At 46.1% G+C, this 13,256-nt stretch overlaps 1 protein-coding gene across 1 annotated transcript in view; it reads left to right on the top strand.

Moving 5' to 3' along the window:
* LOC140190728 (2'-5'-oligoadenylate synthase 3-like) overlaps positions 1-13,256 on the top strand; it is a 100,845-nt gene that overhangs the window by 15,009 nt on the left and 72,580 nt on the right. The window contains exons 7-8 of the mRNA XM_072247544.1: positions 7,132-7,256; positions 9,336-9,473. Coding sequence (XP_072103645.1) covers positions 7,132-7,256; positions 9,336-9,473 — 263 coding nt within the window. The remainder of the gene's footprint in view (positions 1-7,131; positions 7,257-9,335; positions 9,474-13,256) is intronic.

The following is a 13,256-nucleotide window of genomic DNA, read 5'->3' on the forward strand; positions in this document are numbered from 1 at the left end:
TATCTGCTCCTTGATATCCCTGTTACTATTGGGCGGCCTATAAAAAACACCCACTAGAGTTATTGACCCCTTCCTGTTCCTAACCTCCACCCACAGAGACTCCGTAGACAATCTCTCCATGTTGTCCACCTTTTCTGCTGCCGTGACACTATCTCTGATCAACAGTGCCACGCCCCCACCTCTTTTACCTCCCTCCCTGTCCTTTCTGAAACATCTAAAACCTGGCACTTGAAGTAACCATTCCTGTGCCTGAGCCATCCAAGTCTCTGCAATGGCTACCACATCATAGCTCCAAGTACTGATCCACGCTCTGAGCTCCTCCTCTTTGTTCACAATACTCCTTGCATTAAAATAGACACCGTCGGTCTGAATGCTTCCCTTCTTTATCACCTGCCTATCCTCCCTCACACACTGTCTCCAAGCTTTCTCTATTTGTGAGCCAACCGCCTCTTCCCCAGTCTCTTCAGTTCAGTTCCCTGACCAGACGAAGGTCATCGAGCTGCATCTCCAGTTCCCTAATGTGGTTCCTTAGGAGCTGCAGCTCGACACACTGGGTGCAGATATGGCCATCTGGGAGGCTGGGAGACTCCAGGACTTCCCACATCCGACACTGAGCACAGAAAACCGGCCTCTCATATATTCTTCCGTTCCGCAATTAACGCAGGTAAACCTACTTTGCCCCGTCCCATTACCGCCAAAGCCCTCTCACTTCACTGCCCGCTCCGAACAGAATGTGACAATTATGTGTGGTTCAGAGAAAGCATTGCAAATACATTGTAAATATAGAAGGGTCCTTTTATCTTTAGTGTATAAAACGTCATGTTGTCTTGTGTTGAGCAGACCTCTTCCTCTGAAAAGGGCTCAATATGATGCCTGCCATGTCTCATTTTGTTGAATTAAGAGACAGCTTCATATCTACCAGCTACTTCTCTCTGGTGACTTTGTTCATGTGACAACAGGAGCAAGATTTACACTGGCAGGTAATATTAATTGTTCAAGCGAATAAGCAATACTTTGGGAAATAGATATCCATGCAGGAGAATTTAAGTTTATCTACGTTGGCCTAAATATTGGAAGTGCAGCATGAGTATTTAAAAGATGGAATGATTAAAGTAATCTTTACAGGTTCAGGGTACAGTCAAAGGGCCAGTAGATGGTTGTCCTTTATACTGAGGTATTGAACAGTGGAGGACATAGGATTCATTACGGCTGCACGAACTTTGGTTCAATCACCACATGAGTACTTCTGAACAGCACCAGCATAGATGGGATATAATAGCCCAGACAGAGAGAGTGACAAAGACTTAAGTTCAACTTCAACTTCAAGTCTATTGTCATTCAACTATACATACGTATACAACTAATATGAACCATCGTTCCTCTGCGGACAAGATGCAAAACACATACAGCACATATAGTGATGACCAAGCACATAATAACATTAGCACAATGCAGAATGATTGCAGGACTCCAGGGTTAAATTATGAGGTGAAATAACAGTCTCATTTGAAATCCTTGGAATTTAACAGGGTAAGGATGACTTGGTTTACGTTTCCAAGGTAAAGGTGTATAATTGACAGAGCTATATACGATAATAAGAAGCAGTGATAGAGTAGACAGCCAGAGCCTTTTTTTTTCCAGAGTGGAAATGGCTAATACAAGAAGAGATAATTTTCAGGTGATTGGAGGTAATTGGCTCCCCACACAGACTTCCAATCTGCGCCTTGTAAGGCATGAAAATACCCAACACAGGCCTCCCACGGTCTGAGTTAACATTCCCCCCTCCCCTCCCTCTGCTTTTTTGGAGGAATGTGTAGGAGAGTGGTAATTGTGTGGAACGCATTGCCAGAAGAGCGGGTAAAGGCAATACATTATGGAGATTTACCAGTTTCTTAGGCTACGTCCACACTAGACTGGATAATTTTGAAAACGCCGGTTTCGCGTAAAAACGATAGGCACCCACATGAGGCATTCTTGAAAATACCTCCGTCCACATTAAAGCGGGTATTTGGGCAAATCTCCTCCAACTGGGCGTGCGCAGGACACACAGAAAACAAGCGAAGAGGAAATGGTATACTTGGTGCATGTTTGTCCAGTTACACACTTGAAAAGCTTAAAAGGAAATTGCGAAATGAAAGACTTGGTGCGCGTTTGTCCAGAAGGATCTCCTACAGCCAGTCTCTTCACCGATGAAAGGGATGACAGCTACAACAAAATGCATTAAGGCTTGTTACTGGGCAAAAGTGAAATTTGCTGTTACCTCATTTGTTTGCCTTTACTTTTGCCGTGTCTTTATGTATTATTTTGCTGTATTAACATGTGCAATAAAACGAGTTACTGGATAGAAGTGACAATTACATCTATTGAATGTTTGCACAAGCAATACCTTAATAAAGCACCTTGTTAAATGTATAAAATATGTCTGCAACACACATCAAAGTTGCTGGTGAACGCAGCAGGCCAGGCAGCATCTCTAGGAAAAGGTACGGTCGACGTTTCGGGCCGAGACCCTTCATCAGGACTAACTGAAAGAAGAGCCAGTAAGAGATTTGAAAGTGGGAGGGGGAGGGGGATATCCAAAATGATAGGAGAAGACCGATTCTAGTTCCGGGCTGGCTACATAAATAGCTCCTGGATTCAGCTTGGGGTGCTGGACTGTTCCCTTCCCTCTCCCTTCTGCCTGAAACCTTCAGCTGCAACCTTGTCAGTATCCCCGCCAAGTGCAACACCACTGGAGTGAGACCAGAGCTTTGCCACGCCAAGATAAGGAGCTATCTAACATTGAGTTTGGGTCCTGGCTCTGTGTTCCATGTTCCTGTGTTCCTGTCTCTCAAGTCCAGGTGCCATGTTCCAGCCCTGTCTAAGTCTGAGCTTCGTGTCCTCGCCCAGCCCACGAGTGCATCACCCAGCCCGGCGCTGGAGTTCCCTCGCCCTGTCCAGTCCAAGTCCAGGAACCTCGCCCGGTCCAAGCCAAGTCCTAGAACCTCACCCTGTCCAAGCCAAGGCTTTGTTTTCTCGTCCTGTCCATGTGCCTCGTCCTGTGCAGGAGTTCCACGTCCAATCTTGAGTCCCAGCCTAGAACCGGGTTCCGGTTCCGAGTCAGGACCCAGGTTCCGAGTCCCAACCAAGACCCAAGTTCCAGGTCCTTGTCCAGACGCTGGTTCAGGAGTTCCTAGTTCCACGTCCGGGTCCTGTGCTTCTAGCCCAAGTCCTTGCCCAGGCCCTGAATCCTAGTCTCATCCAGGGCCTGTGTCAATGTCTAGCATTGTTTCTTCCCTTGCTTTCCTGTCAAACCTAGTCCTGTTCCTAGTACTCCAGTGTCCTTGTCTTGTATTTGGGTCCGCCATCGACGCACACTTGTAACATGGTGTCACTGTTTAATTTGCACATGTGCAAGTTATTGATAATTTATGTAATTTAAGTTTATTTTAACTTATGCTTCTCCTCATCTTGTAATTATCTGCAAAAAGCTCATTGTTATGGCATTTACACCCTGCCAATGTATGTCTACAATAATAGCAGACGTGAACTCTACAAGTTCAGAGTAAATTTATTATCAAAGTGTATATGTCAGCATATACCACCCTGAGATTAATTTTCTTGCAGGTTTTAAAACACAGAAATACATAGAATTAATGAAAAACTACACACTGACAACCAATTTGAAAATAAAAAGAAACTGTTCAAATATAAAATAATACTATAAAATAGTTAAATAAAGAATACTGAGAACATCAGTGATTGAATTTGAGTCCACAGGCTATGGAATCAGTTCAGTGTTGAGGTGAGTGAAGTGTCGGGGTTAATACTGTCCCTGAACCTGGTGGTGTCCGACCTAAAATGACGAAATTTACTGGGTTTCCACATGCCTCCGGGGTAGAGAGTTATCCATTCTCCATCTCAGAGTTCAATTCTTCCTGTCAACGATGTCTCTTGGTCGCAGGCTACCCAGTAAGAGGAAACATTATCACTGCATCTCACCTGTCAGTCACTTTAACCGTGGCCTCACTCTACCAGAGATACAAAATTCCCTTTGTCTGCTCTCTGCACTTAACGATAACTTGTTCTCTCCGATCTCTAACACTTGCTGCCTGCTGATATTTTTTCCTACAGTTTCCTGCTTCTGACTTTGAACGTTTCCTCTGTTAACAGCAACGTCAGATCTCGAAATCGAAACTTAGCCTGAGAACGGGGAAATGAAAACTTGTGCAAAACAATGTTTGAACTTCAGCCTGTGAATCGACACAAAGATTGTTTACTTGTGTTGAAACAACACCTCTCATCTCCACTCGTTCGATTAACCCTGGGCTGTACTCTTCGCAGTGAAACTTAACAGGGTTGCTTCCATTTACTGTATTGCTGAGGTCAGAATTTACACAGAGGGGCCACTGCACTCCTGTAGTAATTATGGCGCAGAACGCGTCACGGTTATGTCCTGGGCTTTCGGAGCTTTGCAATAAGTGACCTTAATTCTTTTTTTTCACAGTTAGTATCAAACATCCTACTGAGTGTTTAGTTTCACAGCACATTGCGTATCATTCACTCGGACAAGCCGATCTGTTCCCTTTCTGATTGGATGAGCTGTAAAGATAGGCATGCAAGTTGTCCAATAGAAGAGGGAGTGGGCTGGATGTTTGGGACAACATAACGCATGAAGAATGAGCCAAAGAGCAGTTTGATAATAGGTTTGTTTTATTCCAGTCCATTTGGACACCTGCTGCCCTTTCCAACCCAATTCCACAGAACATTTAATTTCAAATTCAAAGAAAATTTTATTATCAAAGTAGATATATGTCATTATATACAATCCTGAGATTCATTTTCTTGTCTCTATAATAGTAACTATAACAGGATTAATGAAAGACCAACCAGAGCGCAGAAGACAACAAACTGTGCAAATGCAAATACAGTATAAATAAATGGTAATAAATAACAAGAACATGAGATAATGAGATAAAGAGTCCCTAAAAGTGAGATCATTGGTCGTGGGAAGGTTTCAATGATGGGCAAGCACGAGGCCCTTCATTTTATTCACGAGACTAATGGTTAGGGGGTAGTAACTGTTCCTGAACCTGGTGGTGGGAGCCCAGAGGCTCTTGTGCCTTCTACCTGATGGCAGAAGCGAAAAGAATGCATGTCCTGGGAGATGGGGATCTCTGATGAGGGATGCTGCTTTCCTATGACAGCATTTCATGTAGATATTTTTTTCTAGAGTTTCCTGGTTCTGACTTTGAACATTTCCTCTGTTATTTGCAACGTCAGATCTTGAAATCGAAACTTAGCCCGAGAACGGGGTAATGGAAACTTGTGCAAAAAAATGTTTGCTGAACACCAGCCTGTGAATTGACACAAAGATTGTTCACTTGTGTTGAAACAACACCGTTCATCTCCACTCCTTTGATTAACCCTGGGCTGTACTCTTCGCAGTGAAACTTAATATGATTGCTTCCATTTATTGCTGAGGTCCGAATTTACACATAGGGCCACTGCACTCCTGAAGCAATTGTGGTGCAGAACGCATCGCGGCTGTGTTCTGGGCTTTCTGAGCTTTGCAATAAGTGACTTTCATTCTCTTTTTACATGCCTGATGTATAAAAAAAGGGATGTAAACAGGATTTGTTTTATTCCACTCCATTTTGACATCTGCAGCCCTTTCCAGCCTAATTCCACAGAACACTTAACTTCAAATTCAAAGTAAATTTTATTATCAAAGTACATATATGCCATCATTTTCATCGTTTTCCCTAAGATTCATTTTCTTGTGGGCATAATCAGCAAATCTATATAGTAGTAACTATAACAGGATTAATGAAAGATCAACCAGAGTGCAGAAGACAACAAACTGCGCAAATGCAAATACAGTATAAATAAACGGTAATAAGTAATAAGAACATGAGATAATGAGATAAAGGTTCCCTAAAAGTGAGATCATTGGTTGTGGGAAGGTTTCAATGATGGGGCAAGCACGAGGCCCTTCATTTTATTCACGAGACTAATGGTTAAGGGTCAGTAACTGTTCCTGAACTTGGTGGTGGGAGCCCTGAGGCCATTGTGCCTTCTACCTGATGGCAGAAGCAAAAAGAATGCATGTCCTGGGAGATGGGGATCTCTGATGAGGGATGCTGCTTTCCTGTGATAGCATTTCATGTAGACGTGCTCAGTGGTCAGCACGGTTTTACCTGTGATGAACTTCCCCATAGAACAAACATGTGTCCATCTCGGTCTGGGATATATAATCATTCATTCTTCACCTCTCTCCTCATTTTTGAAAATATGCCCTCTCCCACAACTCATGTACTTGTTCACCATCTGTCTCATCGATTCCTCTCAGACTGTCAGTGAGAAAACCTCTCATCTTTCTGTAACTCCAGTGGGTATAATTTCCAAAGAGGAAATGACCAACCCCTCAACCTTGCCTCATAAAACAGCTTTTGATCCCAGGAATCAAGCTTACAAACTGTTTCCCATCTTCCCATGAATAAGCAGACCAGAAAGAATGCTCAGATAGCACTCCACACATTGCCTCAGTAATGCTCCGTTGAGTTGTATGGAGACATTTCCTTCTTTCACACTCCACCGCATTGGCTACAAGGTACAGATTCCAATTGTGTTCCCAATTACTTGTTGTCCCTGTATGCTAATTCTCATGCTTCCTGTATGGTTCCTCTGCATAACAACATTCTCGAAGACAGACGTTCCCCACTGGGAGTCCACAGACCCCTCAGTTAATGTTGGGGTCCAGTGCGTATAACAAGCTTGAGATCCCCTGCTCTAGGACCATGTTTTTATCCTTTTCTTCTAAAGTGGACAACCTCATTTTTCCTATATTTCATTCTGTTTCTCACACATGTAACTTATAACACATCGCTTCACAGCTTCACTGTATTCTCCTCCAATGTGCTTTCCCACTGAAGTATTCAGCAAATATACATACAACACACTGACATGAACAGAAGTCTGTCCAACTGCTAAAATAGCACTGTCCAGACTCCACCTGTGGAGAGTTTGAACAATGGTTGCAAGAGGTTGACAGCACTGGCTTTCCAGGGCGGTTTAAGGCATGGATTTACCAGCACGGTGTTCTACCAAGAATCCCCTAGGAGTTTCCAGTTTCCACTGCTGCTGAATTAGAGAGGGTAGTCAGCCAGTTCCTGCGAAGATGGCTGGGTTTACCGAGGAACATCAGCAGCATCGCTCCGTACAGGAATAACTGCAAACCGAGGCTCCCCCTGAAGTCCATCGAGGAGGAGTTCAAGGTTTGGCGAGCAAGAGAGGTGCTGCAGTTCTGGGAGTCTTCAGATCCAAAAAGGTTGCTGGAGCAAGAGTGGCAGTGAGAACTGGAAGAAAGTGGAGAGCAGAGGCTGCAGTGGAAGAAGCTGAGGCACGACTGTGCCACAAAGTGCTGGTGGGGACAGTTGCCAAGGGAAGAGTTGGACTTGGAAGCCTTGAAGTCCCCCATTTTGACAAAGTACAAGGGAAGGAGTCACAAGAACTGGTCCGGAATGAAGTAAGGGCAGCTGTGGAGGAGGAGAGGATCAGCAGAGCAGTGGCAATGAAACAGCAGGGAGCCTGGACCAAATGGGAGCAGGTGATCAAGCGAAAGATCACGTGGAACGATCTCTGGAAGGTGGATCCATACTGCATCAAGTTCCTTATCCAGGCTGTTTATAGAGAACAAGGTGGATGATCTTAAAAGGAGACTCACCTAATGCAGGGAGATGCAGAACTGCTGTGTATTCTGTTTCACCAAGACCTGGCTCTCCCCTGCCACCCCCGACTGTGCCATCCGACCGGAGAGATTTATGATCCATCGGATGGACCGCACGGCATCTTCGGGCAAGACGAAAGGAGGTGGTGTCTGCTTACTGATCAGCACTGGGTGGTGCTCGGACACAGTGGCACGGACAAACTCCTGCAGCCCAGACCTGGAACACCTGTTGGTGAAGTGTTGTCCCTACTATCTGCCACGGGAATTCACCTAGGTCATACTGACAGCGGTCTACATTCCCCCCCAGGTGGACGTGGAGTGTGCTCTGAACATACTGTGTGCCAACATCAGTGAACTTGAGACCAGGTATCTGGAGGCTTTGATCATTACGGCCGGGGACTTTAACCAGGGCAACCTCAGAAAGGCACTGCCAAAGTTATACCAACATGTCTGCTGCTCCACTAGAGGCCTGAATATACTTGACCACTGCTACACAGCAGTCAAGGATGCCTACCATTCCGTCCCACGACCTCGCTTCGGAAAATCGGACCATCAGGCCATACTCCTCCTCTCGGCTTACAAACAGAAACTGAAGCGGGAGGTCACGGTGTCAAAAGTAGTGTTGCGTTGGACGGAGGAAACGGATGAGGTCCTCCGTGACTGCTTTGAATCAGTGGACTGGTTAGTATTCAAGAATTCGTCAGCTAACCTCGATGAGTATGCCTCAGCTGTCATGGACTTTATTTGGAAATGCACGGACACTGTGAGTCTCGCAAGACGATCCGGGTATTCCCTAACCAGAAACCTTGGATGAATTATGAGGTCAAGTCCCTTTTAAAGGCTAGGGCTGCGGCTTTTAGGTCCAGGGATACCAGTTGCTACATGGAATCCAGGCGTGAACTCCGGAAAGCCATTAAGGGCGCCAAGAGGCAATATTGAGCCTAGTTGGAAGCCCAGGCTTGCATTTGGGTCCATTCCCAACGCCCCCATTGTGAAACTTGAAGTCCCCCATTTTGACAAAGTACAAGGGAAAGAGTGACGAGAACTGGTTCAGAATGAAGTAGGGGCAGCTGTGGAGGAGGAGAGGACCAGCAGAGCAGTGGCAATGAAACAACAGGGAGCCTGGACCAAATGGGAGCAGGTGATCGAGCGAAAGATCACGTGGAATGATCTCTGGAAGGTGGATCCACACCACATCAAGTTCCTTATCCAGGCTGTTTATGACATCCATCCTAGCCCATCCAACCTGCACTGCTGGGGCCTTGCAGAACGACCAGCTTGCACCCTCTGTGAGAAGACCAGTACGCTAGAGTACATTCTGAGCTGCTGCCCCAGAGCTCTTGCCGATGGCCGTTATCAGTGGCAGCATGACCAGGTCCTCCGGACAATTGCTAAAATATCTGCAGCACCCCTAACATCTGCCGGAAAACAAGTCCGGTCAAGAATACCATCTGCTTTGTCAAAGAGGGGGAAAATCGAACAGAACACCAGAAAGCAACCGGGTTGCTCTTCACTTCACAGTATTGGAAGCTAAAATCAGACCTGGGAAAACAGCTGCAGTTTCCACCCCACATCACAGAGACTACATTGCGACCTGACGTTGTGTTTGTGGTCTGACCCATTGAAGCACGTTTTTATGCTTGAGCTTACCGTGCCGTTGGAAGAACGCATGGAGGAGGCCTACGAGCAGAAAAGAGCTAAGTATGAGGATCTGAAGAACAACTGCCAAAGAAGAGGCTGGAGAGCAAAGTTTTGGCCCATGGAGGTCGGGTGTCGTGGCTTTGCAGGCCAGTCACGCTCAAAGTATACACTGCACTTGGAATCACGGGAGAGACAAGAAGGAGAGCCATTTCTACCGCCATAGATGCAGCAGAGAAAGCGTCAAGATGGCTCTGGATAAAGAGGGCAGATCCGTGGATTGCTGCTAGGGCACAGGCCAGGGTCTGATCAACCCCGGTCGGGTCACCTGGGCGAGGGTGTACGATGTTGAAAGACCCAAAACACCTGTTTGACCCCAGGTAACATCACTGATGCTGTGTCCTAGCTTAGCATCATACAGATGTTTCTGTACGAAGAGAAGGATAATGAACAGCAAACTTGTTGTTAGATAATTTTCACTACCTGGGCTTTGCTAGCAATGCCTGCTTTTACTATTGATCCCTACTTACCCTTGAGAACTGGGTGCTGATTTACTATTGCAGACCTTCACCTGCTGTAGGGTGTTCCAGCACTTTGAGACAGAAAAAGATGAAGTATTGGTGTAAAAGGATTGCTTTAACCAGCGATGACAATGACCACTGTCGTGGAATAACTTGATGGGTTGAGCTTGGCTGCACCGTAAAGATAGTAGAGCACAGGATGTCTGTGGCAACTTCAGTAACATGGACAGTATGCCCGTCCTTTGTTTTACACAGCCTGTGAAATGTTTTGGTTTTGGTGATCTCTGCAGTTAAATCTTTTCTGGTAATATCTTGCTTTACGAATTCTTTTCAACCTATTTATGACATGAAGCTGAATGCCCCATTTGAAAGCCAAGAAATAACTACTATTGACATCCACCATAAGGCATAGAGTAGGAACAAATTAGGCCATTCAGCCCATCTAGTTTGCTTCACCATTCTATCATAGCTGATGTATTATCCTTCTAAACTCCATTCTCCTGCCATCTCTCTATAACCTATGCTGCCCTGACTAACCAAGAATCTATCAACCTCTGCTTTAAATATACCCAATGACTTGATCTGCACAGCTCCCTGTGGCAATGAGCTGCAGAGATTGAACATCTGGCTAAAGCAGTGTTTTGCCATCTGTGTTCTAAATGGAGGTCCCTCAGTTCTGTGACTGTGTACTCTGGTCCTAGACTCCCCCACTACAGCAAACATCCTTCCCACACCACCTCTATCTAAGCTTTTCAATACTTGATATGTTTCAAGAGAATATCGCAAGTGTAGCCTGACCAATGCCTTTTCAGAATCAGAATTAAAATCAGAATCCAAATCAGATTTAATATCACCGGCATATGTTGTGAGATTTGTTAACTTAATGGCAGCAATATATTGCTCTGCGATGACACTGGTGCCAAGCTGTATGGGTCCTAGTGCCCTTCCCTTGGACAACATCGGTGGCGTGGAGAGGGGAGACTTGCAGCATGGGCAACTGCTGGTCTTCCATACAACCTTGCCCAGGCCTGCGCCCTGGAAACCTTCCAAGGCGCAAATCCACGGTCTCACGAGACTAACAGATGCCCATATATATTTATAGATATAGATGTATATCGACATAGATATATTATGTATCTATTCAATAGTTCAGTTAAAATAAGTTAACAAAATAACAGAAATAAAAAAGTAGTGAGGTACTGTTCGTGGGTTCAGTGTTTATTTTGAAATCAGATGGCAGAGGGGAAGAAGCTGTTCCTCAACTGCTGACGATGGGCCTTCAGGGTTCTGTTCCTCCCACCCGATGCTAACAGTGTGAAGAGGGAATGTCCTGGGTGGAGGGGATCCTTAGTGATGGACACAGCCTTCCGAAGGCACTTCTCCTTGAAGATATTTTAGATACTATGGAGGGTGATAACCATGATGGAGCTGACTAATTTCACAAGTGTCTGCAACTGATTTCGATCCTGTGCAGTAGCCCTGCCCCATACCAGACTGTGATGCAGCCAGTCAGGTTGTTCTCCACGATACATTTGTAGAAGTTTTGGAGTATTTCAGTTGACAAACCAATTCTCCTCAAACACCTAATGTTAGCTTAATGTTAGGAGAGGGGGGAATGGGTAGCTGGGGAGGGAAAGGCTACACTTTGTAGTGGCTCTTTGGATGTGCCATCTTCCTTTGCCCTGACTGCAGCCCCTGTATAATGTTGGCCATTTACACACTGAAAGCCCCCTTTCCTCCTCTGTGTGAACTCTCTGCCACTTCACCTTGTAGCTCCCTCCTTTGGCAGGTGAGGGCATTGGCCCGGTCTCCACAATCACTACGCTTCCTGGCAGTGCCCTCTCACGGCTCCCACCCCGTCTTTCGCCTGGCTGCGTGTAAAAGCATTAATGTATCCCCTCTACCCATCTCCTCACTCGGAAACCTCATAGGACCCAGGAGAGTTGAGCAGGAGGCTGGAAACAGGGAAGAGACAGTGAGAGAGGAACCGTGATATCTGGGTCAGAAGTGAAAATATTTCCTGTAAGTTCGACAGTGAATAATGAATCAGTTTGTCTTCCTGATCATTACATCAATAACCTCGGCAGGGTCCAGGCTACCCAACCTCTGTGGATTTGAGTTTGAACATCACTAATCGGTCCACAGAACCATTCCTGCCTGTGTGCACCCAGTCAGTATGGGGGTGTGGATGCAAGGTCAAGGACATTTATGTCCTTTTTCAATATCATCCCACAGTTACCCACCTGTTACAGTCAGTTACACCGTATGGACCTGGCCAATACAGAAATGCCACACCTGCACGTTCACCTCCTCCCTCACCTCCATTCAGGGCCCCAAACACTCCACCCAGGCAAAGCAAGCTTCATCCACAAATCTGTTGGGGTCGCCTATTGTATCCGGGGCTCCTGATGTGGACTCCTCAACACTGGTGAGACCCAACGTATATTGGGGACCACTTTGTGGCGCACCTGCTTTGTCCAAAAAGTTGAATTTCCCAGTGGCAAACCATTTGAATTCCCATCCCCACTCCCATTCCAACATGCTAGTCCACAGCCTCCTCTTCACTCTGAATGAGGCCCCTCTCAGGGTGCAGGAGCAGCACCTCATACTCTGTCTCAGTCGCCTCCAACCTGATGGTATGAACACTGATTTCTCCAATTTCCAGTAACTTTTCCCTCCCCCTTCCCTTTCCTTCTGTTTCTTACTCTGGCCTCTTACCTCTTCTCTTCACCTCCCCCTGGGTCCCCTCCTCCTTCCCTTTCTCATGGTCCACTCTCCTCTCCTGTCAAATTCCCTCTTCTCCAGCCCTCTACCTTTCCCACCCACCTGGCTTCACCTATCAGCTTCTAGCTAGTTCCCCTTCCCCTCACCCCACCTTTTTAATCTTGGGTCTTCCCTCTTCCTTCCAGCCCCGATGTAGGTCCTCAGCCCAAAGCGTCAACTGTTTATTCACTTTCATTGATGCTGCCTGACTTGCTGAATTCCTCCAGCACTTTGTGTGTGTTGCTATGGAAACAGGCCATTTGGCTCAGCTCGCCCATGCTGACCAACATATCGAACCAGGCTAGTGTTTGGTCCATGCCCCTCTCACCTTCTCCAATCTAAGCACATTTCAAATGTCCTTTGTAACCCCCTGGGAAAGATTTCACTGCTTCCATAATGGTCTTTCTGTAGCAACAGTGTTTGGGTGGTGGTTAGAGATAACGGGTGCTTTGGAATGTGAGCTGTCCAATGAAGGGATTGTGCTTTCATGTTGTGTGCTTGACACCGGTAAGAGCTGGATCTTTTGTTCGGCGGGAGATGAAGGGAGAAGACGCCGGAGAGAAGAGGTCGTGGGACTCGACCCAGAGCAGGAGCCATGATTCGATGAAGCCCGAGGAGATCGAAGG

Source organism: Mobula birostris, chromosome 31, assembly GCF_030028105.1.
Source record: "Mobula birostris isolate sMobBir1 chromosome 31, sMobBir1.hap1, whole genome shotgun sequence".
In the NCBI taxonomy this organism is placed as follows: Eukaryota; Metazoa; Chordata; class Chondrichthyes; order Myliobatiformes; family Myliobatidae; genus Mobula; species Mobula birostris.